The sequence below is a fragment of the Erythrolamprus reginae genome, chromosome 1 (genome assembly GCF_031021105.1).
Source record: "Erythrolamprus reginae isolate rEryReg1 chromosome 1, rEryReg1.hap1, whole genome shotgun sequence".
Taxonomy (NCBI): Eukaryota; Metazoa; Chordata; class Lepidosauria; order Squamata; family Dipsadidae; genus Erythrolamprus; species Erythrolamprus reginae.
Genome location: NC_091950.1, coordinates 371,023,421 through 371,050,965, shown reverse-complemented (window position 1 = coordinate 371,050,965; position 27,545 = coordinate 371,023,421). Strand labels below are relative to the sequence as shown.

The 27,545-nt window shown below is 44.0% G+C and overlaps 1 protein-coding gene across 2 annotated transcripts; it reads left to right on the top strand.

The window, feature by feature from the left end:
• The first annotated feature begins 8,986 nt into the window (after nucleotides 1–8,986).
• Nucleotides 8,987–27,404, top strand: SIX2 (SIX homeobox 2). 2 transcript variants are annotated; one of them, XM_070741430.1, is made up of 2 exons: nucleotides 8,987–9,546; nucleotides 27,007–27,404. In XM_070741430.1, exons 1-2 carry the CDS (start codon nucleotides 8,987–8,989, stop codon nucleotides 27,311–27,313), a joined length of 867 nt encoding a protein of 288 aa, XP_070597531.1. In that variant the 3' UTR covers nucleotides 27,314–27,404. The 2 variants fall into 2 exon arrangements, with proteins under 2 accessions (XP_070597531.1, XP_070597522.1); XM_070741421.1 differs by having other exon boundaries at nucleotides 8,987–9,552.
• The last annotated feature ends 141 nt before the right edge of the window (nucleotides 27,405–27,545 follow it).

The following is a 27,545-nucleotide window of genomic DNA, read 5'->3' as shown; positions in this document are numbered from 1 at the left end:
CCCTTTCTCTCTCCCTCCTTCTCTCGCTCTCCCTCCCTTTCTCTCACTCCCTCGCTCCCTCTCCCATCCCCTTCAGGGTAAGATTTTCAGAAAAGTACATGCACATTCTTCGTTTCAACTTCTCAGCCATCCTACGAGGCAGGTCGTGCTCAATGGAGGTCTCAAGGTCCTCCATTAAAACTGCATGACTGAGCAAGCATTCTGCCCCTTTTCCGCCAATGGCTCTTCTTAGCGCTGCTAGCAAGACCAGACCCACCAGCATGGAAACACTATCACCCACATCTAAGACTTGTAACTTATTAGCCATGTGGATTCGAAAAAAGAAGCTGCCGACCTAAGTGGTTTTAAAGCAGAGGTCTTCAAACTTGGCGACTTGTAAGACTTGTGGACTTCAACTCCCATAGCTGGCTGGGGAATTCTGGGAGTTGAAGTCCACAAGTCTTACAAGTCGCCAAGTTTGGGGGACCCCTGTTTTAAAGGACGTGGAATTACGGTTCTCAAAAGAAGAGCTTTGGTGATTAGAGGTTATCCTGATGCTCTTTCATTTTCAGAGACAAAAATATCCGCTTTATTCTTCCAAAAGCAAATCAGCACAAGATCAAGAACAAAAAAACCAATGTAACGACGTTTGGGTTACATCCAGCCTGGAATCCCGTATTGTAATTTGCAATCCCCAAACGGCTGGCAGGGTTATCAGTAGACCAAATCCGGTGCGCAGTCCGCTTTAGCAGAGGCCGCCCTGGACTTTTAAGTGGAAATAACGTAGGAATCTGCTAGAAGCCAAGTGGTTTCTCTGGCAGGCAACTCAGCTTGCAAGTTGATCTAATGCTGCCTTGATTTCCCTAAAGGGAAGATGGAATAAAAGCAAGCACATTCTTCGAGACAAATTTAGAAATCGGATGATTTTACTGCCCGTTGAATTTACTCAAAGGTTTACTTATCGCTATTGTGGAAGTTAAAAGCCCAGAGATTCAAATGCCAATTTTTAGGATTTCGTTCATGGCTGCAATTCGTCAAATACGGAATGTTTTCAAAGACGCGCCTGCTCAATATACAGGAGTAGCTAGAATAATCTAAGATGGATGAATAAACTTTATTTTCTCCCCCCTTTACTTTTTTTTGTTCACTTCTTAAAGACACAAGCCCTCTTGGATATTTACCAAGCGTTTATGGCGCCCAAATGCAAAGGAAGTGGAGTATTGGTGCTGCAAAGTTCCAGGCGGCCCCACGGAGGAAGCAAAGAGCAACCTTTTCCACTAGCGGAAGCGCACAAATGCTGCCTGGGGTGCACGTCTTTGGCCTTGTCTGTGCTTTCTCCTGAAATGACTATCTTTTTTTAAATTCCGACTCGTGGAAAGGCGACCCAAAAGCCTTAGAGTTTTAAAGCGGGGTCTCTTCTGCTCCCCGATTTTGAATGAAAATCCCGGAGTAGAATAGAATAGAATAGAATATACACTAGAATAGAATAGGTAGACTAGACTAGACTAGATAGACTGGACTGGACTGGACTGGACTGGAATGGAATGGAATGGAATGGAATGGAATGGACTGGAATGGACTGGAATGGAATGGACTGGAATAGAATAGAATATAGACTAGACTAGACTAGACTAGACTAGACTAGACTAGACTAGACTAGACTAGAATAGAATAGAATAGAATACTAGCCTAGCCTAGCCTAGCCTACACTACACTAGAATAGACTAGAATAGACTAGAATAGAATATAGACTAGACTAGAATATAATATAATAGACTAGAATAGACTAGAATAGAATATAGACTAGATTAGACTAGACTAGAATAGAATAGAATATAGCCTAGCCTAACCTAGCCTAGCCTAGCCTAGCCTACACTAGAATAGAATAGAATAGAATAGAATATAGACTAGACTGGACTAAACTAGAATAGACTAGAATAGAATATAGACTAGAATAGACTAGAATAGAATATAGACTAGACTAGAATAGAATAGAATAGACTAGAATAGACTAATAGAATATAGACTACACTAGAATAGAATAGAATATAGACTAGACTAGACTAGACTAGAATATAGACTAGACTAGACTAGAATAGACTAGAATAGAATAGAATATAGATTAGACTAGATTAGACTAGACTAGAATAGAATAGAATAGAATAGAATATAGACTAGACTAAACTAGACTAGACTAGAATAGAATAGAATAGAATATAGACTAGACTAGAATAGAATAGAATAGAATATAGACTAGACTAGACTAGACTAGAATATAGCCTAGCCTAGCCTAGCCTAGCCTAGCCTAGACTAGACTAGACTAGACTAGACTAGACTAGAATAGAATAGAATAGAATATAGATTAGACTAGAATAGAATAGAATAGAATATAGATTAGACTAGACTAGAATAGAATAGAATAGAATATAGACTAGAATAGAATAGAATAGAATATAGACTAGACTAAACTAGACTAGAATAGAATAGAATATAGACTAGAATAGACTAGACTAGACTAGAATAGAATAGAATAGAATATAGACTAGACTAGACTAGACTAGACTAGACTAGACTAGACTAGAATATAGACTAGACTAGACTAGACTAGAATAGAATAGAATAGAATAGAATATAGATTAGACTAGACTAGACTAGACTAGACAAGACTAGAATAGACTAGAATAGACTAGAATAGACTAGAATAGAATATAGACTAGACTAGAATAGAATAGAATAGAATAGACTAGAATAGAATAGAATAGAATAGAATAGAATATATAGACTAAACTAACTAGAATGGAATGGAATGGAATGACGGAAAGGGGGAGGAGCCGGGACATTGGTGATCATAATTGGATTTCTGGCTCGGGTAGCCGAACAGAGTTGAAAAACGTGAAGGTTATAAAACGTTAAATAAACTTTATTCCGTCCACACCATCTTCTTTGACTGATCCCGGCCCAGCTGAGTTCCCGTCTTGCTTTGCTTCTTCTCCGGGAGGCGAAGTCAAACGCCGGCTCCATCTGTACACCGCCAACCAACAGATCGGTCCCAGGGATTTCGGACCTAAACGCTCTTTCCCCCGAACTTTCTGACTTTTTCCAAGTCCCCCCCACCCCACCCCACCCCAGAACTGTTCCGCCTTTGGGTGGAGTCGGCACGCTTTGCGCGATCGACGAGGTCTGTAAATCCGCTTCTGCTTTGACTCAACCTACAGGATTTGATGAGACGCTTTGTTTCCCCCCCACCACTCCCCGAGTTAAAAAATGGCGAATAAAACTCTGCCGGGCTCGACAGAATCAAGAAATCCGCTTCGTTATTCCCATAAGGGGGGGGGGGCTTTTCCCTTGATGATGCACAAGCAGGAGGATCTTTTCAATCAGCCCCCAGGAGAGACGGCTGACGTCCCTTCCAGCTAAAGAGAACAGCTGCTGTTCTCTTATCCACTCCGCCCCTTCCCAATTCCGACTCACACACCCCACCCGACCAAAGCAGAAAGGCTCCCGCCGCTCTGCATTCTTACTGTTTCCCACCTTTAAAAAAGATCTGCTTGCTTTGTGTTCTGGGGACACTCTAGGGTAGAGCTCTGCAAACTTGGCATCTTTAAGAACTTGTGGACTTCAGATCCCAGAATCCACAAGGAGACTTGTGGACTTCCACTTCCAGAACTCACAAGACGACTTGTGGACTCCCACTCCCAGAACCCACAAAAAGACTTGCGGACTTCCACAACCCACAAGAAGACTTGCGGACTTCCACTCCCAGAATCCACAAGGAGACTTGTGGACTTCAACTCCCAGAACCCACAAGAACACTTGTGACTTCCACTCCCAGAATCCACAAGGAGACTTGTGGACTTCCACTCCAAGAATCCACAAGGCTATTCTATGCTGGCTGAAGATTTCTGGGGGTTGAAGTCCACAAGTCTTAAAGTTACCAAGTTTGGGGATCCCTGCCTCTGTCTGTCTGTGGCGTTTCAATCTAAGGGGACTAAAGATGGACGTGGTGCTTCTGAGCCCTTGGGGATTGGGCGGCACGCAAGTCAAATTAAATAAGTATTTGGAGGGCTTCATTCGTACATTTGCTACGTAGTTCTCGCAAACCCCTAGCCTAGAGGACTTTTAAATGGGGTTGCTAGTGATGGGCTTGCCGGCGACCGGCTAAAAAAAATCATTTCGGGGGTGACAATCGGACCTCAGAGCTCCCAGAATGATATTGGTGCCTAATGTACTCGAATGGCAATTCGCTCTCCCACCAAATTCAGCCTAAGCGTTTGTATTAATGCCATTTCTGCTCTCTTAATTAAACGCAATATCTTTTAGCACCCAAGTTATTTTTTTCTTATAGAATGGAATGGAATGGAATTCTTTTATTGGCCAAGTGTGATTGGGATACACAATAAATTTGTCTTTGGTGCATATGCTCTCAGTGTATATAAAAGAAAAGATACATTTGTCAAGAATCATGTGGTACAACACTTAATGATTGTCATAGAGTTCAAATAAGCAATGAGGAAACAATCAATATTAATAAAAAATCTTAGGATACAAGCAACAAGTTAGTCATACAGTCCTGAGTGGAAGGAAATGGGAGATAGAAATGATGAGAAAAAACTAGTAGAAATAGTAATGCAGACTTTAGTAAATAGTTTGAGAGTGTTGACGGAATTATTTGTTTAGCAGAGTGATGGTATTCGGGGGGGGAAACTGTTCTTGTGTCTAGTTGTCTTGGTGTGCAGTGCTCTATAGCGACGTTTTGAGGGTAGGAGGATGTGAGAGAGCTGTAAATATTTTCCCCGCCCTCTTTTTGACTCGTGCAGTGTACAGGTCCTCAATGGAAGGCAGGTTGGCAGCAATTGCTTTTTCTGCAGTTCTGATTATCCTCCGAAGTCTGTGTCGGTCTTGTTGGGTTGCAGAACCAAACCAGACAGTTCTAGAGGTGCAGATGGCAGACTCACTGATCCCTTTTGGTTGAAGTTTGGAGTCCTCAAACTAACGAGCTTCCCCTTTCTCCAGGTTTCCTTTCCCTGCCTTGGGTTGTTCCCGGACAAACAATTTAGTAATTTCGGATTAATCGGAGTCCACAGCCTAATGAACTTCAGCTCTTCTCAGAGAGTAAGCTCCGCTGATTTCAACGCGCAATAGCTGTTTCCTTATGCTTCTGCCTGCTTGTTGGGATTTGGCGCAGGCGAAACGTAAGATGGTCCCCTAAATTGGAATATATTTAAAGCCTTTCCTAAGATAGAGGGAGACTCGCTTTCTCTCTCCTCTGCCCCCCCCCCCAAAAGGTCCTCGCGTAATAGGGGATAAACCTTACGGATTGCCCTCTTCTGCGCGGTGCGCTCTGGAGGTGCAGCCGAGATTGAAGTCGGCGAGAAAAACTTCGTTTGGATAACCTCGTAGTTCCTTCGCGCCCGTTTGTTGCGCTCACCCTCGATTTGGAAAACAGTTTAATAATGAGAGAGGTCTCCCCCCCACCCTTGGGATCGTTCCCTGAGAAAACGACACGACCGCCAGGCTCCCGAAGCCATGGAAAGTGAAGGCAACAGTTCCATTAAAAAAAACACCACCTCCGGAGAAATAAACGCGGGTGATAGGGCGCACCGAACCAGTGAAGTTCTTAAGACTTAGAACAACCCAAAAGTTTCCCGGGTTGGCGAACATGTCCCGCGGGAACGGAGAAGTTTCCCGTCTTGTTTTTGTTTCAATCACAACTTTTCAGAGCGTTAGAAAAAAATTCCAACAAGGTCTAAACTTTTTTTCCTTAGCCAAAAAATAAAATAAAATAGTTGGTACCGAATCTCGACTTTGGGGAGTCGAAGGTCGCTTCTTGATGCGAATGTGGAGGTGTCACCGAAGCCTTTTTTTTTTTTTTTTTTTTGCTCTTCAAATCGAAGTTCCCTGCGGTGATCGCACAAACCCTGTGGAGCGGCTTTTGGAGCCCCGCATCCTGGGTTCTTTTCCCAGTTCCAACCAGGGTTTTCGGGTCCCTGGGCGATTTGCCCCAGGGACGTTAGCTGAACTTGCTGGTCTCTCCATCCCCCCGGCCGTTTGTCCGACTTCTGGAAGTTTCGGCGCGCCTTCGGGCTCCCGCCTGGCTATATCCCCAGAGATCCACGAAAACAGCTGCGGCACCAATCGCTCGGGCGGCAGGGCTTCTTTCTCGGTTTTCTTCCTTGCCCCTCCGTCAATGGGCTGGGAAAGGCAATAGTAGACTAACGAGATGTCCTAAGATTTCATTTTTCCCGGGAATTACGCAATTCTCGGGGCTTTAGCGCGAGTTCCTTCCTCGCCTGAATTTGGGGCTTAGTATTTAATGAAAGTTCCGCTGAGAATAAACGGGATGCTCCCCCCACCCCCATTCCATTTATTATGACCAGCTATGCGCGGTAGGATCGGGGTTCGGGGAGTAAGATTTGGGGGGACCAATCTGTTGGTCAGGTTGGAATCCGGGGACAATTTCGACCATTCAACTCTAAATCAACCTATCGATTAAGCGAGTCAACTCTACCGGAAAGGAAAGGTCGGTCCAAGTGATCAAATCTGGACTGTGTATTTTTTGCAGGACTTAAGGCTGAAATAGACAAGGGGCGAGAAGCAACCAATGGAAACGCTTTGCGGGGTAGCGAGTGAGACTGGGAACACCCGGCAGCTTGCGATTCCCCCAATTATCCTGCCAGAACTGAATTCACCCCCTTGTTCCTCCAAATTGCCTTTGACACCCATTTGCAGATGTCCCTCGGCTTCTTTTCTCGTGATCTGCCCGTCACTTTCACCCCACTTTCTATGCAGGAGGAAGAGGTGAAATTAAAAGAGGTGAAAAAGTAAAACTAGGAAGAGGGTAAAGCGCAGGGCTATCTCTTATTTCTACCTCAATATAAGGATCCCTCGGTTAGTGGATGGATAGCTCTACATTCTCTGTTGAATGGGTTGGATTGAGTTTCGCGCTTTCTCGCTTGCAACTCAGGTGTGTGAGTTTTAAACAAACAGGAGAAGGGGAGAGATGGGGAGGATAAAAAGTGTTATTTGTCAAGAAAAGCTGAGAGAAGTTTCTAAGGAAGCAATAACTTTATTTTCTCACCTATTTGACTGTCCTAGGCCCAGAAATAAAACGCTAGGCACGGCCGGCGGCTATGTTTTTAAAGTTTGGTTTGATTTTCTGCGTGGTTAATTAAAAGAAAGCACCGCTGAATTCAGTGGACTTACTTCTGGGCAGTTGTTTCTTAAGCTGCAGTTCTAACCTTTGCTTTTTAGAAACATTTTTTTTTACTACATATCTTTGGCTCAATCCGTGCATTTAAATCAATGAAAGACACATTGATACAAAGCCCCCTTTCTTTTTACAGACCCACCACGCTGCAGTTTTCACGGAACGGCGGCGGTGCGGGCAACAGTTTATCCGCAAACAATGCTTTCGTATCTCTGCTCCTTTTCATTGCAGGGCTGCAACTAAGTTTGAAAGCAGAATAATTTTAGAAAAGCCGGGACTGGCAAGCGGGAAAGGTTTACAGCTTGAAATGATGAGATTCAACTTAGTGACTCTTGAAATAGGCAGCCTAAACTGTAAACAAAGGGAAAGTACATTATTTGAGGGGGGGGGGATACTGCGGCTTCACTTTTTAAAAAAATAAATAAATAAAGTTATGTATATAAATAAAGATACATTTTATAAGTGAATGGGCAGTAAGAAATTCTCCCGTTTTTCCCCCGGAGCTTCCACCAAAACCTTCAGCAATTCTGAGTTGCTCCCAGGCTTCCTACAATTCCCTCACCCAAATCCAGGTTCTGAAATGGTGAAAAGCCCTCCATTAAGGGGGCTTTCGCCGGGTGGCGAACGGGGGTTACCGCCGCTGTTCTAGCGCCCCGGCTGTCGGTCTGCAACCAGTCCAGGGTGGATCTGGAGGAACCCTTTCCCCTCTCCTTTACTGTGTTTTGCAGTGTCAATCACAGCGCATATTGCTTTCCCATCCCCCACATCCTTCGTTCTCCCCCCTCACTTCCCAACTCCCATTTAGTAACATCCCAGCTCCGAGAGTCCGCCTCTTGAGTGGCTCGCAGCAATCCTGTCAACCGAGCCGGGGGAGCCACCTCACAACAGATCCGGTTACTTTTGACTGACAGCGTCACCATGGCAAATAATTTGATTAAAAAGAAAAACTATTGTCTTCTCCTTTGGCAGTCCCCGAGTCAGATAACTGGACCAATCACTGCGCGGCTAATCACTATTTTCATGCCAGTTTGGAACAACATTTGGGAAGGAGGAGGGGGGAGAGAGAGACAGAGAAGAGAGAAGAGAGAGAGAGGCAAGGAAGAGCAAAAAGAAAAAAGAAAGAAAGGGAGGGAGGGGACGACGAAGGGAGGGGGAAGAAGAGAAGAATCGGCAAGGAAAAGAGAAAGGGAAGAGAGAAGGAGAGGAGAAGGAGGAGGAGGAGGAAGAGAAGGCGCAAGGGGGAAGCGGGGATTGAAAAAGGACTCGGGCCCATGTAAAGCGATCCTATGGCAGAAAGGGGGGGAAAGCAAGAGAGAGAGAGCGGGAGCGAGGCGCGCGCCAGCGCAAGAGGAACTCGCCAGCCCGGCCAGGGGGTGGGGAGAGTGAAAGTTCCACTCTCGCCAGCGCTGCTTCTCCCGCGCCAGAAGCCAGGCGCAAAGTTTGACGGTCGGAACTCGGGGACTTGCAAACAAAAGACGGAGCCCCCAGCTCGGGCGTCGGCGTGGGCGCTGCGTGGGAGACTCCCCCACCCGCGGGAAGCGGCTTCCAGGGCTCCACGGGCGGCGCCCCGGCCGGGACCGGGGACAGCCGCGCTGACCTAACCTCTCCGGGGGCTTTTGAGTTGGGAAAGTCAGCCTGCTCGCGGGAGCCCGGCACTTTCTTGCGCGGGTCCCCCCCCGCCTCCTCCTGCCCGCCCCCCACCCCTCCGACTGGCTGGGTCCGGGAGGGTGCCCCCTTTCGGCCAGGGCAGATGCGCTGAAGCGGGGCGAGGGCGGGCGGGCCTTCCCCTTGCGCGCCACCATGTCCATGCTGCCCACGTTCGGCTTCACCCAGGAGCAAGTGGCCTGCGTGTGCGAGGTGCTCCAGCAAGGGGGCAACATCGAGAGGCTGGGCCGCTTCCTCTGGTCGCTGCCGGCCTGCGAGCACCTCCACAAGAACGAGAGCGTCCTGAAGGCCAAGGCCGTGGTGGCTTTCCACCGGGGCAACTTCCGCGAGCTCTATAAGATCCTGGAGAGCCACCAGTTCTCGGCGCACAACCACCCCAAACTCCAGCAGCTCTGGCTCAAGGCGCACTACATCGAGGCCGAGAAGCTCCGGGGGCGACCCCTAGGGGCGGTCGGCAAGTACCGGGTCCGACGCAAGTTCCCCTTGCCCCGCTCCATCTGGGACGGCGAGGAGACCAGCTACTGCTTCAAGGAGAAGAGCCGGAGCGTCCTGCGCGAGTGGTACGCCCATAACCCTTACCCGTCCCCCCGGGAGAAGCGGGAACTGGCCGAGGCCACCGGGCTCACCACCACCCAAGTCAGCAACTGGTTCAAAAACCGGAGGCAGCGGGACCGGGCGGCGGAGGCCAAAGAAAGGTACGAGTAAGTACGAGCCGCCCTCCCCTTCCTCCTCCGGCTTCTCTGCGTCGGCAACGGCTTAGCTCGGTCCTGCCCGAAGTGCGCTGCGCTGGCCGGGACGGGGGTTCAGCTCTCTTCCCTTCCGAGCTAACCCTCAGGGCCCTTGGGGCTGGGTTAAGGAAGGCGTCCGCAGCCTGAGTACGAAGAAAGGGAAACGCAGGACTTTTCTGTCTGCACGGAAACTCTTTTCTTTTCCTTTCTTTTCTTTCCTTTCCTTTTTAAAAGAAAGTTTTTCAAAACTTTTTAAAAAGTTTTTTTAAGAGTCCGGAAGGAGTTGGGAGGCTTATAAATCAAATAAATCAGAGAGAGAGGGAGGGAGGGAGAGGGAGATAAAAAAGAGAGGGGGAGAGTGAAATGGAGAGAGGGAGAGAGAGAGAAAGAGAGAGAGGGAGAGAGAGAGAAAGAGAAAGAGAGAAAGAGAGAGGGAGAGTGAAAGAGAGAGAGACAGAAAAAAAGAAGGGGAGAGTGAAATAGAGAGAGGGAGAAAGAGAGAAAGAGGGGGGAGAAAAAGAGAGAAAGAGAGAGGGGTAGTGAAAGAGAGAGAGAGGGAGAGAGAGGGAGAGAAAAAAGAGCGGGAGAGTGAAATAGAGAGAGGGAGGGAGAGAGAAAGAGAAAGAGAGAAAGGAAGAAAGAGGGAGAGTGGAAGAAAGAGAGAGAGAAAGAGAGGGAGAGTGAAAGAGAGAGGGGGCGAAAGAGAGGGCGAGAGAAGGAGAGAGAGAAAGAAAGAGAAAGAGAAGTTAGTTTAAGGAGGGGGATGCCCAGGTTATCACAAGGACCAGTTTATTTTATTAGAGAGCAAAATCGGGCTGGGTGGCCAAGAGAAATATCTTCAAGCCACATCTTCGGAAAGCTAGTCTAGTAAGATATATAGGAACTAAGTTTTGAAAGATCGGGAGCAGAGTATATTAGAAAGAACTAAGCCGACTGGCGTTGTCCCTTTTAGCTGGGTCTAATTTCCTAGTCTAACATCACAAAAAGACAAGAAGGCAAAAGACGAGAACTGTCTCGATTTGCCAGTTAAAGCTCTCTTTGCCGGCTCAGGAGTAAAACCCAGACGGATCGATGGACCTGCCCTGCGCTAAAGGGTCTATCCAGAACGCGGCCTTTCGATTTTCATTTTCATTGTAACAGCGGGTTTAGTAAGAGAGAAAGCGATGCCCCCAAATCTGTAACTGAAAGCAAATGGATCGCCGCCAACCAAGATGGCACAAGCGCCGATTTGTATGAAAAACCCTTATTTAGCCAAAGGTCAATACAATAAGCGGAAAAAGAGATGTGTTTTTAACACCTTTGCATCTATATTCAAATAGCATTGAATGTCACTTTACTATCGGTGTATGCGTGCGGCTTTTAAAATGGGGCAAAGAAGCCTCCAGCTCTGGATGGGACACTGTATTCTTCATTGGAGGTCCTTGTAGGGGGAGAGTGCCCTCCCCTCATCCCTTATACATTTTAATCCGGAGTGATGATAACAATTGAACGGCGTCTAGGGTTCACTTCTATATCTTCAACTGGCTTCTTCCAGTGACAAATTTCCTTGAGTTTTTCAGTTTAGTGGACAGGGAGGTGTCTATTTGAATAAGTAGTTTCTGGGCTTTTGTTTTTTATTCTTTAAAAAAACAACACTCGCTCTGCGCACATTTTCTTGAAAATAAATCTCAGGAGTTTCAGAACTGTTTATAAAGTTTGACCGTAGAGCTGCTTATCTTATCCGGATGCGATTTCCTTTTCGTTTCCATTAAGGCTTGCTTCCCTGTCAATAAGGAAGGTTGGTGGAGCTTCTAGACATTAGATCGAGCGATAATGGGTCAAGAGTCCTCACATTTCCCTACTAGCAACACGCACAAGTTCTATTCGTTTCTATGGAACAATACAAGTATCCAGGCGCTATAAGAAAACTATGCACACAGCTCAAAAAATAAATGGAACCCTCGAAGGACACATCCTAGATCTGAATGAATGAAATATTTTCTTCAAAATCGTCCCTCGACTCTGGGTTCCCTAGATCTCTTTTCTTCCAAGATCTAATGTCTAGATCCAAGGTCTAGCCACCGGTGGTTCTGGTTGCAGTCTTAAAAATCTTAAAATAAATTCTGAGATTCTGCCCGAAAGAGAGAAAGGCACCCCGGGCTACCCCCAAGACGTCATAAGGTGCCACGTCTCCTGTATGACTGTAAAAAGAATCCCATAAATATTGCAGAACGAGAAGAGTTTTATGCCGAAAAAATTGGAGGGGGGGAAAAGTCACTTAGCGACACAGCTGGATTAAGGAACTGTTGGATTAAGGAAGTCTGGATTATTCCAAACATCCCAACTGGTCCAACAGAAGAGTTCCAGGCAAGGTGGCTTGCTATTCTGCAGGTTTCTAAGCCTCTTCCGTGTGTATCCCCTGGATGACCTTATTGGAAAGTGAGGCCAAATTGAAAATGATTTCTCTGAAGTTCATTTCGGCCTATGTTTCAGAAATACAGGGGGTGGACAGAAAAATGGAAACACCTTGCAGCTCTTTCGTGGAATCCAGATTTGTGAAGTTCCCTTCGAACAGTTTTTGTGGAAACTGGGTTCTGTACGTGTGTGTCTATTGAGCTCTGCAGTGATTTTAGGAGCTGCGGTCTTGCGATCCGCTCTAACAATTCTCTTTAGAGTCTGATGGCCTCTCTCAGACAACTTCCACTTTCGACCAGACCTGTGCTTGGCTGAGGACGTTTTCCCTTCTCTTTCAAAAGCAGCCATTACTTTTGAGACATTACCTCTTGAAATGCCGAACATTCAGGCACTTTCTGTTACACTAGCGCCTGCCATTCGAGCACCAACAATTTGGCCTCTTTGAAAGTCTGAGAGGTCTGCCCTTTCTAGAAGGTTATAACCAATTTCCTTAAATTTCTGTTTAAAAAAAGGTAGTTTAAAAAACATATCAAATAACAGATTTTTTTTAAAAAAAACCATTAAAACATGTCAAGTTTTGATTGATTTGAACAAGTTCAAACATTATGATGCCAAAAAGTCATGTGTTTCCATTTTTTTGTCCACCCCTTGTAGCTTATTCATCTCGGGTAGACTTCTGAAGTAAAAGCTGGGTAAGGAAAGTTTCCAGAGTTCTCCCACTTCAGTTGGGGGGCGGGGAGCAGCTCCTACTTCTTTGAATCTTGCAGTACTTGCAGTTGTTTTCCAGGGGTTGTCGTGAGGACTACTGTTTTGCAAAAGTCTGGATCTGCCTCTTCCCCTCTCCTCCCTCCATTCTCTCTCCTCTCTTTAGCCCTGAAATTGATATGGAAAACTTTAAAAAAACTGATTTAGAAAATCAGGTGCGGGCAGGAAGAGAAAACTTCGCCCACTATGCCATCAGACTACATTAACCGCCCTGTATTCAGGAGGCCAGAGTGCAATTTAGAAAGCCCTTCACAAATCCAGAGAGGGCAAATGTCAGCTCGTGTACAATAACCTACCTTAAAAGAGATTAATTTGACACAAGGGTAGCCAGATCCCTGGCGACTTTCGTTGTTGGCACCCTCCTATCCAGTAACTAAAGGCAAAGATACTTTTTCTGATAAGCCAAGTATTGGTCGAAAATCAAAAGCACAGCACCAGCTCCCACCATTAAAGAGTCCTTTGGGAGTTGGGTGGTATATAAGTCCAAATAAAAAAATAGAAAAATAAACATTAAAATACACACACACTGCTCAAAAAAAATAAAGGGAACACTCAAATAACACATCCTAGATCTGAATAAATGAAATATTCCCATTGAATATTTTGTTCTGTACAAAGTTGAATGTGCTGACAACATGTGAAATTGATTGTCAATCAGTATTGCTTCCTAAGTGGACAGTCTGATTTCACAGAAGATTGATTTACTTGGAGTTATATTGTGTTATTGTGTTATTTAAGTGTTCCCTTTATTTATTTTTTGAGCGAGAGAGAGAGAGAGAGAGGGGGAGGGAGAGAGAGAGAAATCTGTTTGTTTGATTGATTGGATCTAGTTTTTGTATTGCAGTCCTCAGTTGCTGACCCAAAATCTAAGTAGAGGTTTCTCCCGAGAAAGTGGACTGCAGTATTGCGTTGGACAGTTGTACTAATATGCAAAACTAGATTAGGCGGGGGGAGGGCAACCACTCATCGAAATAAGTGGCCCCCACATTCCCAGAAAAGACCTCGGGAAGTGAGGCTGATAGAATAGCGTCCTAAATATCTTAGAAACCACCATTTAACACCTGTCGATCCTGCACTTTTTAGTAAAGAGGATTGTAAAACTTGAGATGCAGTTGCTGAGACACATCCGCAACTGCCAAGGTCCACTTTCCCTATACCGCTCATGGGCTTTGCATCCACATGGTTTAGGATGGCAAAGCCATCTGCGTGCTTCTTAGGGAGGACTCTTTTTTTTACCCTTGAAGAGAATACCGCAGGAACGCAAACCAAGTCCCCTGAGTGAGTGGCCAAATATGGAACACCCCAGGGATGGGGAAAGGAATCGTAGGTGGCCAAGGAGATGCGGACGGGAAAAGTTTCTGTTTACAAGCAGCAAAGCTGGTTCTCCGCCAGCCTCTGCAGATTTCAATCCAACGTCTCTCGCTGCACGTATCCAGGCAGGGAAAACTTCCCAGCCGACAAACAACTTGACTCGACCAGACGCGGAACTCAGTCCAGGATTCGTATTCCCGGCGACCCAGGAGAGCAAAAGCTTTTTCGGGGCAATCATTCCCTAGCCACCTCGGTTTATTTGGGGTTCAACAGCCTTCCATTGGGAAGGTTATGGAAAGCGACGGCTGAAAACCTTAGTACTGTACATCTCCAGGGTCGTTAATATGAAGTTAGAGATGAAAACTGGGAATACGAGGAGTTGGGTGGCGTAGAGAGTAGAAATAACATTGATTTTAGTTCCTGGATCTGGCAATCGATCCAGATGGGATCCCCCAGGTGTGCGCCATTGGGTTCCCTACCCCAAATCTGGAGCTTTGAAAAGAGATCGAGCTGGGGGGTAGCGTTAGCGGGAATCCTGCAGAGCCTCTTGAGCCGAAAGCCGTGGTTTTAAAGCACGAATTTAAGACTGGATCGGATTCAAGGCATTAGGGTCGAATTCACGCCAAGCATTTTCCCTAGATGGGCTTGAGCTGCTTGTTTTTTGGATAGAGGAGGAGGAGGACGAGGAGGAGGAGGACGAGGAGGACGAGGAGGGCTGCCCAGGTTGACTTGGTCTTTGGCGAGACACCTTGAACTCCTACAAGCACCAGCCGGAAGGCAGTGCGGGCGCATGGGTTGGCTACCGAAAAAGCAGAGCAAAAGCCCCCCCCCCCCCCGCCGCCGCCGCCCGAACTCAAGTAGAAGTCAACTCATCGCCGAGTTCTCAAACCAGGGTGGTCCTTAACGAAGTGATTCTGTTTTCGAGAGGGACTTGCAGGCATTGACCCAAAGCCCAGCTGCCTTCCCTTGACCAGGGGTTCCTTTCATCTAAGTATAAGGACGGCAGAGAAGCGTCCTTACTCAGAACTTACTTGCAGGGTACCCCATAAGAACTATTTAGCCAATAGCTAAAGACTAAATGTAAATAAATTTGCATCCTAGTTTTTCTTCTTCTTCTTCTTCTTCTTCTTCTTCTTCTTCTTCTTCTTCTTCTTCTTCTTCTTCTTCTTCTCCTCCTCCTCCTCCTCCTCCTTCTCCTTTTCCTTCTCCTCCTCCTCCTCCAGAAAATTGGGGTTGCAGCTTCAATGCCACGTTTTGTGGCGGTCTGCCATAATTAGTTCGATTCTAAGTCATGTCCAGAGATCACAAAAAGTGGTACTGACGCTGCACATCCCAATTTTTTTAAAAATGGGGGGGGGGACTTTGGCATAAACCAGGATGTCAATTTATTTACATTTAATTAAAATGGGGAAAAAAGGTGGTATGCTTCCTCTCTGGTCATATGAGTAATTTTCCTTACGGACTACAACCCACCCCTCTCCCTCCCCCTTCGTTTCTATTACATAAGTATTAACTTCGGTGTAACACAATCTTTGGAGGTCAGGAGTGTGGGGGAGAGATCTGCACCAAGGCTTCCTGACGTCTTGGGTAGAAAATAGGGGTACAGTATTAGAAAGCGTGTTTAATGGGAATCCCCCCCCCTCTGTTTAATTCGGAGAATTTGACTTTTCGCCCCTATTTGAAACCCTGCCTAAAACGCATTGTACGCCTGAGCTTATTATGATGTTCTCCCTGGTTTATATGATTTAACAAGAAAGTCTTTGGGGACAGTCTTATAATAAATACAGAACATAACAATACTACTTATTGTAGTATTACTGACGGACACAGAATTTGAAAATATTCCACTGCATCTCTCAAGACGTGTGGGGTAATACCGAGATAATGTTTATAGTACTTACTATTTATGTGTCTCCAGACATTCAGCAATCGTTCGATTAAAAGCAAGCTCTGTCCTGAAAGTATTGGCATTTACTTTTGAGTAAAGATACTACAATATCCGCATAAAAACGGCAAATCGCAGCTTTTTTCTTCTTGGTATAAGTGGGGCCACATTTGTGGGTTTTTTGCTGGTGCGATGATTGTCACAACACAAGCTGCTCAATACTAATTTTCTGGCCAACTGCTCTGACCTAAACTGCGTAATCAAGCTGGATCGGGTTCCCTTTTTAAGCCACCTGATACTGTAAGGATTGGATTTGGATCCAATTAATTTGGTTAATATCAATAAGTCCCGTTCTTAATTTTTTTTAATGGAATTCTTTGCGTTTAAAGGGAAGTCATTTATTTATTTGTTTATTTATTTATTATTTTAATTGTTTATCTATCTATCTATCCATCCCATCCCATCCCATCCCTCCCTCCCTCCCCCCCTCCATCCATCCATCCATCCATCCATCCATCTATCTATCTGCTTTATATGCTGACCAACTCCTCTGGGCGGCTTTAGCCAGTATAAAGCGTTACGTTCAAATAAACATAATCTCGGTTTACCCCCACACGTCTTGAGAGATGCAATGGAATATTTTCAAATTCTGTTTTCCGAGGCAGCATCTTCACACGTCGGGAAAAGCTTTGTTACATAGACGGGGCGGTCGGCGTAGGCAGGAACCGCTGTCAGCCGCCTTGGAGATCAACCGCCATACAGGCGACCTCGAAAGGGTTGGATTTTGCCATCTCCTTGTTTTTGTTGTTCGAAATCAGCCTCAGCCTCAGTCAGCTCAACAAAAAACGTCGCCTTCAAAATCCAAAATACTTTTAAAAAAGAAAGAAAGAAAGAAAGAAAGAAAGAAAGAAAGAAAGAAAGAAAGAAAGAAACTTCTCTTAGAGCGAGCGCCTCCTGAACTGGAGCGGGAAGGCTAGTCCGAAAAAAAAGGTGTTTTCTGTGGTCTTTTTCTACCGGATTTTAAGTTCGGGCCAGTAGGCTTTTCTAAAGGGAGCTGCCCGTTATTGGCTGGAACTAATGATTTCCAGCTGAACCGAAAAGTTTCAGTAGCGGTGTGTTTATCCCTTCTTTCCTTTCACTTTGTTTTGATTTTCCCTCCCTCCCCTCCGGTTCTGAAGACATCCTGCTCTGCTTTTTGCAGAGGTTCGTGCCACCTGAAATATATGGAGGATTTTCCACGGTGGTGGAAGTTTTAAGTCACGAGAATTTACTCGGTCGGGAGATGTAGCCGGCGTAGTGAAGCGAGTATTTCATATATATGCATTTTACGAAACGAATTCTCGCCTATCTAAAAACTCGAATCCTACGAAACGGGTCACAAACTTTCTAGACGAGACCAAATTCAGATAAGGGCTCTGAAGCCCCCTAAATCCGCCGAATCCAACCTTTTAACCGCCTAGCCGTGTTTTGGGACCCAGATGATCTTATTATTATTTTTTTAGTCTGATGTGTGGGACGAACCCAGAGAATGGATTGGATTCATTAGTAAACCGCGAGTAACTTACAAGGGAGCCACTTGGACGAACGCAACTCTGCCATCATTCGTGTTAAAAGGGCGCTAGCTATTCGGCAAGGGTTCTCTGAGCAAAAATTAGAATAGAATAGGATGTAGAATAGAATATAGAATAGAATAGAATAGAATGTAGAATAAAACAGAATTCAGAATAGAATGTAGAGGAGAATATAGAATAGAATAGAATGTAGAATAAAACAGAATGTAGAATAGAATGTATAGAATATAGAATAGAATATTAGTATAGTATGTAGAATAGAATAGAGTAGTATAGAATAGAATATTAGAATATAGAATAGTATATATAATAGAGTAGAATAGAATACTTTATTGGCCAAGCATGATTGGACACACAGGGAATTTGTCTTTGATGCATATACTCTCAGTGTACATAAAAGAAAAGATACATTTGTCAAGAATCATGAGACACAACGCTTAATGATTGTCATAGGGGGTCAAATAAGCAATCAGGAAGCGATCAACATTAATAAAAATCTTAAGGATACAAGCATCATGTTACAGTCATGCAGTCATAAGTGGGAGGAAATGGGTAATAAGAATGATAAGAAAAAACTAGTAGTAACAGTAGTGCAGACTTAGTGAATAGTTTGACTGTGTTGAGGGAATTGTTTAGCAGAGTGATAGCGTTCGGAGGGTGGGGGCTGTTCTTGTGTCTAGTTGTCTTGGTGTGCAAAGCGACCTAGAGCTGGATTGTTTCTCTAAAGGGGTCCCCAAATTGGCAACTTTAAGGCTTGTGGACTTCAACTTCCAGAATTCTAAGAGTTGAAGTCCACATCTTAAAGTAGCCAAGTTTGAAGACCTCTGCTTACAAGATAATTCTTTTTGACATAGCAAGCTCGTTTTGGAATCGCTGAGCTTCGGGTATAAAAGCTGGACCTCGCTGGCTCTCTTTTTAAGAATGGTGGAGCTAAATCGGGGGAAAAAAGAGAATCCAACCCCCCTGGTGGCTTTATCTGGCGCGCTTTTCTGCAAACTTGAAGCCCTCCGGAGCAAGTGCCAAAGAGACGGCGGCTTCCTTTCCAGAGGTGCATCGGGGCTAATTCACCTACCAACCGCCCTCATTGCCTCCTCGCTTCGGTTTCGCTGGGCTCGGTAAAAGAAACGCGTTGTTTTTATTTTGCCGCACTCTCTCTCCTAGGTCAGCCAAAAACTGTTTACAAGGCGTCCCCAAAGAGGGCCGAAGAGCTGCAGGCGCAAGTTGTGTAAGCCAGTTGTGTCTCCAACCTTGGCAGCTGTAAGAACTTGTGGATTTCAACTCCAAACAAAGCTATCTGAGGAAGTCTGGGAGTCGAAGTCCACAACTCACTCCCTGAGTCTGTAGTTTCGTCCCCCAACCCCAAAATCTTTGCCCTTAGACTATCCACTGTTGACCTCACCCCATTCTTAAGAGGTCAGTAAGTGCATACGTGCTCCAGTTTGCCTACCGTCCCCTGTCCTAATGTTTCCCTCTTATTAGTGCTCATCTCATATATATCTAAAAACAGCATTATATCTACGTATACTACCAATACGTGCTTGACAAAATAAAATAAATAAAAAAGTCTTAGAGTTGCCAAAGTTGGAGACCCTTGATTCTTTCCCTTCGAAAATGTTGCCTCTTTCTTCCCGGTTTTTCTTTAAAACTGACAGCTAGATCGCAGCAAATCACACTTCTCACATTGTCAACATTTCTCACGAGTCAAAAAGAGGGGTGTGAAAATATGTATTGACTGACCCTTCGCATCCTGGACATAAAGTGTTTCAACACCACCCACAAAACGTCGCTACAGAGCACTGCACACCAAGACAACTAGACACAAGAACAGTTTTTTTCCTGAACGCCATCACTCTACAAAACAAATAATTCCCTCAACACTGTCAAACTATTTACAGTACTAAGTGTGCACCACTATTAGTACTGGTTTTTTCCTCATCAATCCTATCACCCATTTCCTCCCACTTATGACTGTAACTTGTTGCTTGTGTCCTTAAGATTTTTTATTAATATTGTTTTTTCCTTGCTTATTTGACCCCTTATTTGACAATCATTAAGTGTTGTACCTTGATTCTTGACAAATATATATTATCTTTTATGTACACTGAGAGCATATGCACCAAAGACAAATTCCTTGTGTGTCCAATTACACTTGGCCAATAAGGTTATCTATCATCTATCTATCTATCTATCTATCTATCTATCTATCTATCTATCTATCTATCTATCTATCTATCTATCTATCTATCATCTATCCATCATCTATCCATCATCTATCTATCTATCTATCTATCTATCTATCTATCTATCTATCTATCTATCTATCTATCCATCCATCCATCCATCCATCCATCCATCCATCCATCCATCCATCCACCCACCCACCTCTTTTCTCTACCTTGATGTCCTCCACTAGCAACATAAAGCCGAAGGGGGCTGTCGGGTTCTTGGGGTTGCAATCTAATAATATATATCCGAGGAAAAAGCAAGCTGGTCATTTAATTTGCACTTCCGGTCTTTCCTAAACGCGTGAAAAAGCTGCTTCTTCACACTCCGTATCGAGAATCGGAGCCCCATCCCGTCCCGTCTCCCCTCCCCGCCTTCCCGCTTTTCAGAGGCTGCCGCAAACTTGGGAAGAACTCAAAAACGACCAAAGGAACGGATTACGGAAGTCCGTTTCCAGCACCGGACAGTCAGTCTTGGAAATGAGCATGCGCACAAAGGATGCCAAGCCGGAAATCAGCTTGGAAAACAACGCGTTGGATTTAAGTGGCGTTAGGGCGGGGTGTAGATCTCCGATAGCCGCGAAAGCTGGCATGGATCAATGTGGGTCTGCAAGAGGTGGGAGCCTCATGAAGGGCTAATACAAAGCGTTATGATTTATCCCTTGCAATGGCCTGCTCCATATATTTTAAGCAAGGCACATTAACCTCGCGGCATCTTAATTACCCAATGTTCTCCAGCAGCGTTAGAGCCTTGCTCCTAGAATTTAGGCTGGCGGAGAGATTAATGTTTTAGATAAATGCCCCTGGGCTTGGGAGGGACTGCCAACCTAATCTGAACCATTCTGTTCTAAAGTTGGGTGTGAATCGCTTGGTGATTATCATTAGGATTTGTTTGGTTTTTTTGTTTTGCGTTCTCAATTCCTTTGGTAGAGTTGTGAATGTGATTTATGACTCCCGGAGTAAATGTTCTCAGTGGTTTACAGGAAGTCCTCGATTTACAGCCAGAGCTGAGCTCAAAATTTATGTCGCTAAGTGAGACAGTTGTAAACTTTAACCTTAGATTGTCTACAGTCAACCTCTCCCTGTTTCTAAGAGGTCTGTGCCTGTCCTATTGTCTTCTTTATTGTTACTTTTTACTTATGTTTATACAAACTACTACTATCCTATACATGTTTGACAAATAAAATTTATTATTATTTATTTATTTATTGGATTTCTATGCCGCTCCTCTCCAAGGACTCAGGATGGCTCACAACATATAAAGCAGGGGTCCCCAAACGTGGCAACTTGAAGACTTGTGGACTTCAACTCCCACAATTCTCCCATACAGCATAGCTGGCTGGAGAATTCTGGGAGTTGAAGTCCACAAATCTTAAAGTTGCCAAGTTTGAAGACTTCTGATGTAAAGTATACAATGCACAATATCTTAATCCAATTAACTAATTAAAAATCTAAAAAACAAACAAACCCAGAAACCATAAAAAACAAAATAAATAAATAAATGAAGTGAGTTCTGCCCCCTTTTATATGATCTTCCTTGCCACAGTTTTAAGTGAATCTCTGCCGTTAAGTTAATAACACGGTTGCCAGGTAAATCAGGTTTCCCCATTGACTTTGCTTGTTGGAAGGTTGTAGAAGGTGATCACAAGCCCCTGGACAACCATCATAACAATGAGTCATTTGTCAAGTACCTGAGTTTTGATTATGTGACCACGGGGATGCTGCAATGGTTGTAAGTGTGACAAAAAGGTCACAAGTAACTTTTCAGTGCTGTTGTAACTGAATGATCACTAAATAGCATTTACAGCCCTGTCTAAGTGGTTTACAGAATCAGCATATTGCCCCCAACAACCTGGATCCTCATTTTACCCATCTCGGAACAATGGAAGTAACGGAGTTGTCGAAACATAGAACTCATTACCGGACTCCATAGTGTCATCCCCAAACCCCCAACACTTTACCCTTAGATTATCTACGGTTGACCTATCAAGATTCCTAAGAGGTCAGTAAGGGACGAGTACAAGTGCACTAGAGTGCCTTCCGTCCCCTGTCCTATTGCTCTCCTATTCCTTTCTTCTATTCCTATATCTCTTCTTCTATTCTTTCATTGATATGTTTTATTCCTATATCTTCTCTTATAATCTTTCTTAGATATATTATATTATGAGTATATCCTCTATAACCATCATCATGTATTTTACTATGTGTATATAGATATATACCCAGTAAAACCCTCATTGTGTATTGGACAAAATAAATAAATAAATAAGGAAGGAAGGAAGGAAGGAAGGAAAGAAAGAAAGAAAGAAAGAAAGAAAGAAAGAAAGAAAGAAAGTCAACCTTGAGCCTGGTGAGATTCGATCTGCCAAACTGCTGGCAAATGGTGATCAGCAGTCTGCAGTACTGAACTCTAACCACTGTGCCATTGTACTGTTGTAAGTTGAGGACCACCTGTACTTGTTTTCAGGTAGCTGTCCACAGGATCCCAGGTCTAGTTCTGTACTCTTCACTTTTACTGGGGGACGTTAGTGAGGATTAGGACTCGTGTGCTTGTCTGTGGTCAGCCTGTAGGAAGACAATCTTCCATCTCAAAAGTAGTGCCTTTTTGTTGGGCCAAGCCATGCTGATATATCTCCCTGATGCATTTAATTTCCCTGTTCACATCTTGTGGTGGGGAGGTTCTTTCCTTCCTCTCCAATGATTGGTGATGGCCCACCGCAGCCATTTTGTTGTGGGCCAATAGACTGCCTGCCCACTTCTGAGTGAACTTCTCCACATGAACCAGTGAAAACCAATAACTTTATTAACACATGCGCTGGTATATTGGTGAAAGAACAGCCTTTTCTCTTTTTTGTCAAGTTCACTGAGGGCAAGCCATTTTTTAAAAAAATAAATAAATTAAACCCAGGCAAATAGACAACAGTTCTGCCAGTTTTCCATTGTAGCCCAAGTAATATTGGGACACAATTCAAAGTGTTGGTTATAACCTATAAAGCCCTACATGGCATAGGACTAGACTACCTCTGAGACTGTCTTCTGCCACACGAATCCCAGCAACCGGTGAGGTCCCACAGAGTTGGTCTCCTTAGGTCGTCGACCAAACCATGCCAGCTGGTGGGACCTAGGGGAAGAGCCTTCTCTGTGGGGGCCCCGGCCATCTGGAATCAACTCTTCCCGGAGATTCACACTGCCCCCACCCTCCTTGCCTTCCGGAAGAGTTTAAAAACTCATCTTTGCTGCCAGGCCTGGGGTTTTTAGATCTTTCCTCCCTGACTAATGAATGTTTTAGCATGATTGTCGAATGAATGGTAATGGTAGCATTTTTAAATTAGAATTTTTAAATGAAGTATTTTAAATGTATTATTAATTGTATTGCTTATTATTGTTCTCTGTTTTTTTTGTATATGCTGTGAGCCTCCCCGAGTCCCCAGGGAGGGGCGGCATACAAATCCGATTAAATAAATAAATAATAGGGAGTGCTTTATTTGCCTCCTCACCCATGGGTATATATACTGGATTGAGAGTGAGGGAGAAGGACTCAACATCTATGGGTGGAAACTATATGCCTTCAGAGACACTTGCTTGGCAGATATGGGGGGAGCAGAGAGATCCACAAACCAGCGTCCAGGGTAGTCATCATCCAGATAAAGCATTTGCCTGGTATGGCTGCCAAAGCTGAAGAACAAGATTTAAATCTAGGTGGAGAGGGGCAGGGCTAATGGCCATGAGTTGCCCTTCACCCTTGGGGGTGCTCCCAATCTCCGCTGCCCGGGCGTCCTGGGCTCCTGGTTCCCATGGAACCGGGCCAGATCCTCCTTGGAGGGGAGGTGAAGATGGGGTCACTGCCAGGGGTCTGGTTTGGGGTCAGCATACCCTGCAGAAGAACTGGCTTGACCTCCACCGGTGGCAGTGCAAAATTGGCCAGGCTGCCATGCCTGAGCCGACTTAAGCCATAGAACTGACACTGCAATGCAGGGATTGAAGCAGCGAGGGAACATCTGGGAAGAGAACTCTAAGAACTCCAGAACACTAGAGAGGTGGAGATGGAATTTTAAGCTGTGTTGGTGAGTGAAGTGGCCAAATAAAGATTGGAGACTGTTTTAGCTTATTTGGGGTTTGGAGTAAAAATAAAGTTACCGGAAATGGAAGGAAGTAGTTATTTCTGCAGTGAGGAGACAGCGAAACCTTCTGAAATAGCAAGAGAAACAAAAGTGGATTTAACAAGTAAAGATATATAAATTGGATTATAGTAATATCCTTAACAATTATAAGAAGATTGATTTACTTTTTATCTTAGCAAGAGATGTAAGCTTTCAAGTAAGAAGATAAAGGAACTCTATGGGATTTGCAAAACAACCCCTCCTGCTGGTTGGGGGACTTACTACAAGAGAAATTTTGGATTTATTTTCCGACAAATGCTAACTTTGTTTTGGGAACATCTTATCTGCTATAGTGAAGTTACAAAGAACCTTCTTTGTTTACCTGTGAGAAAAAAGGAAGGAGTATATTAGTTGTTACTGTTGGATGATGGAAAAAAATTAGGAGCTGTCTGAGTGAAGCGAATAGATTGAATATGATGTGAGAATATTTAACAATGCTACATATGCTGTTACACAAGGGAAAATGTGGGAAAGAAAGAAGAAGAATGGAGGAAAGAAGATTTGGACAGTGATGAAATTATACAAGAATAATTTATGTGATAAATAGATGAATTTATAATTAATGTCTACTTGAAATTATATGGCCCTTATAATATGTTATTATGCAAATGGGAAATACAATGGAAGAAAGGGTAAATGAAAAAGAAATGCACAGGCTGAATATAAAGATTTAAAAATCTATAAATTGAGCAGGATAATTGTTTTTTGAGATAAATTTATGATTGATGCTACTTTGATTTATGCTGTTACTATACTTTTTTCCCTATATAATACTTTATTGGATGAATGAATGAGAAGAAAGGAAGGGGAAAGAAGAAGGATAATTAATTAAATGCTACTTTATGGGAATTACAGAATATTGATTGTGATAAAGATAAAATTCATAAAAGTTTAATAAATTATTAAAATAAGCAAAGATTTTTTTAGTTAATATAGAAAAATATTTTAGAAAAAATTATAATCAATTTATTGATGATGATGAAATATTGATATATAGTAATTATGGATTAAATGGAGTAAGAAAAGATACAGTAAAAGAATACAAATAGATCAGGGAAGATGATTACACTGGGTTTACAGTGAAAGAATATAAATAGATTAGAGAAGATGATTACACGGGGTTTACAGTGAAAAAACATAAATAGAGTAGGGAAGATGACACTGAAGTATAAATACAGTAGGGCAGGATAATTATATTGGGTTGGCAGTGAAAGTACAATTAGAATAAGATAACAGAATGAAACATTGTGAGAAATAGATAAAATGATAGATGAGTTGGGAATATTTTATTAAAGATTTTTAGATAAAATAAATTTATCCTGATTAGGAAGATTGATAATTGAATACTATACAGTGATACCTCGTCTTACAAACACCTCATCATACAAACTTTTAAAGATACAAACCCGGGGTTTAAGATTTTTTTGCCTCTTCTTACAAACTATTTTCATCTTACAAACCCACCGCCACCGCTGGGATGCCCCGCCTCCGGACTTCCATTGCCAGCGAAGCACCCGTTTTTGCACTGCTGGGATTCCCCTAAGGCTCCCCTCCATGGGAAACTCCACCTCCGGACCTCCGTGTTTTTGTGATGCTGCAGGGGAATCCCAGCAGGGGAATACCAGCAGTGCAAAAATGGGCGCTTCTCTGGCAACGGAAGTCCGGAGGTGGGGTTTCCCAGTGAGGGGAGCCTCAGTGAAATTGCAGCATTGCAAAAACACAGAGGTCCGGACGTGGGGTTTCGAGGACTTCGGTGTTTTTGCAATGCTGCGATTTCACTGATGCTCCCTTCACTGGGAAACCCCACCTCCGGACTTCCATTGCCAGCAAAGCACTCGTTTTTGCGGTGCTGGGATTCCCCTTCTGGGATTCCCCTGCAGCATTGCAAAAACACAGAAGTCTGGAGGTGGGGTTTCCCATGGAGGGGAGCCTCAGGGGAATCCCAGGAGCACAAAAATGGGCGCTTCAGCTGGCAAAAGGGGTGAATTTTGGGCTTGCACGCATTAATCGCTTTTCCATTGATTCTTATAGGAAACATTGTTTCATCTTACAAACTTTTCACCTTAAGAACCTCGTCCCGTAACTAATTAAGTTTGTAAGACAAGGTATCACTATATTTCCATTATGAACTGAATAAGGGTTTATTAAACCAATGGTGTTGATATGTAATGATAGAAATTAAATAGATTTAATTGATATAATTTGGTTTTCTTTCTTTCCTTGGGAATTTTATGGTTATGATAATATCTTGTAAGATTTGGATGATAAAGTATGGATAATTAATATTTAAGATTAAATAACTTTTCTTTTTGAAGGGCAATTAGTATATGATAAGGGTAAAGAAATTTTTAAGAGCTAAATAAGGATGTATGACAATTGAAAATAATCACTTTGGCCTAAATGTAATAAAATTTAGTAGATAAATGAAAGCAAATGTAGATGTTAAAATTCAGTGGGCCCAGACCTGTCAGCAGAGGTACATTTTTAAATCCTTACGGAAGGCTTGGAGGGTTGGAGCAATACAAATCTCTGGGGGCAGTTGATTCTGTGGGCCACCACAGAGAAAGCTCTTCCCTTAGGCCCCCCCAAGCAGCATTGTCTGGCTGATGGGACCTGGAGAAGGCCAACTCTGTGGGACCTGACCGGCTGCTGAGATGCATGAGGCAGAAGATGGTCCCGCAAGTAATCTGGTCCAATGCCATGTTGGGCTTTATAGGTCATAACCAACACTTTGAATTGCATTCGGAGACCAATTGGCAACCAATGTAGCTTGCAGAGTGCTGGAGAAACATGGGCGTATCTCAGGAGGCCCATGACTGCGTTTTACATCATCTGGAGTTTCCGAACATTGTTCAAAGGTAGCCCCAAAGGTATATGCAGGTGGGGTGGGTGAAAAGAAACCATCCCTGGCTTCAGGTTGACCTGTGTATTATATTCAGTGCCTCTAATATGCTATCCATGAGCCAATGGTGTCCCTTCCCCACACAACATGTACTGTTTCAGCAGCTTGTACTTTTATTAAGGATGGGCATGAGGGAGGGGTGTTGTGTTGTATCCTTTTGCAACCTGATGTTTTCTCTCTTGTTCTTTCTCCCATCCCACTCACCCACCCTTTTTAGGGAAAACAATGAAAATTCCAGTTCCAATGGCCACAACCCGCTTTCCTCCTCTCTCAACGGCAATAAGACAGTCTTGGGCAGTTCCGAAGATGAGAAAACACCTTCCGGCACCCCAGATCATCATTCCTCCTCCAGCCCTGCCTTACTTCTCAATTCAAACCCAGGCTTACAGCCTCTCCACAGCTTGGGCCATCCTCAGGGTCCTAGTGCCATTCCAGTACCCAGCACGGACCCTCTGCACCATCACAGTTTGCAAGACTCCATCCTCAACTCTATGTCTTCAAATCTGGTCGATCTCGGCTCTTAAAAATATTCGCTGAACCTACCACGCTACCTGAACCCAGGCTCTCTCTATCTGAGTTGTCCTCTTTTCCCCCCCGTTCTCTCCCCACCCACTTAATTCCTCTGCTCCACAAACCAAGGATCTGGAACCTTGGAAAGATCTATAAAATGCACCCGTTGTTTCACTTTGGATCAATTGCCAGGCAGCTAACTCTTACCTTATCTGGAGCATACTGTAAATTCAGAAACTCTGTAAG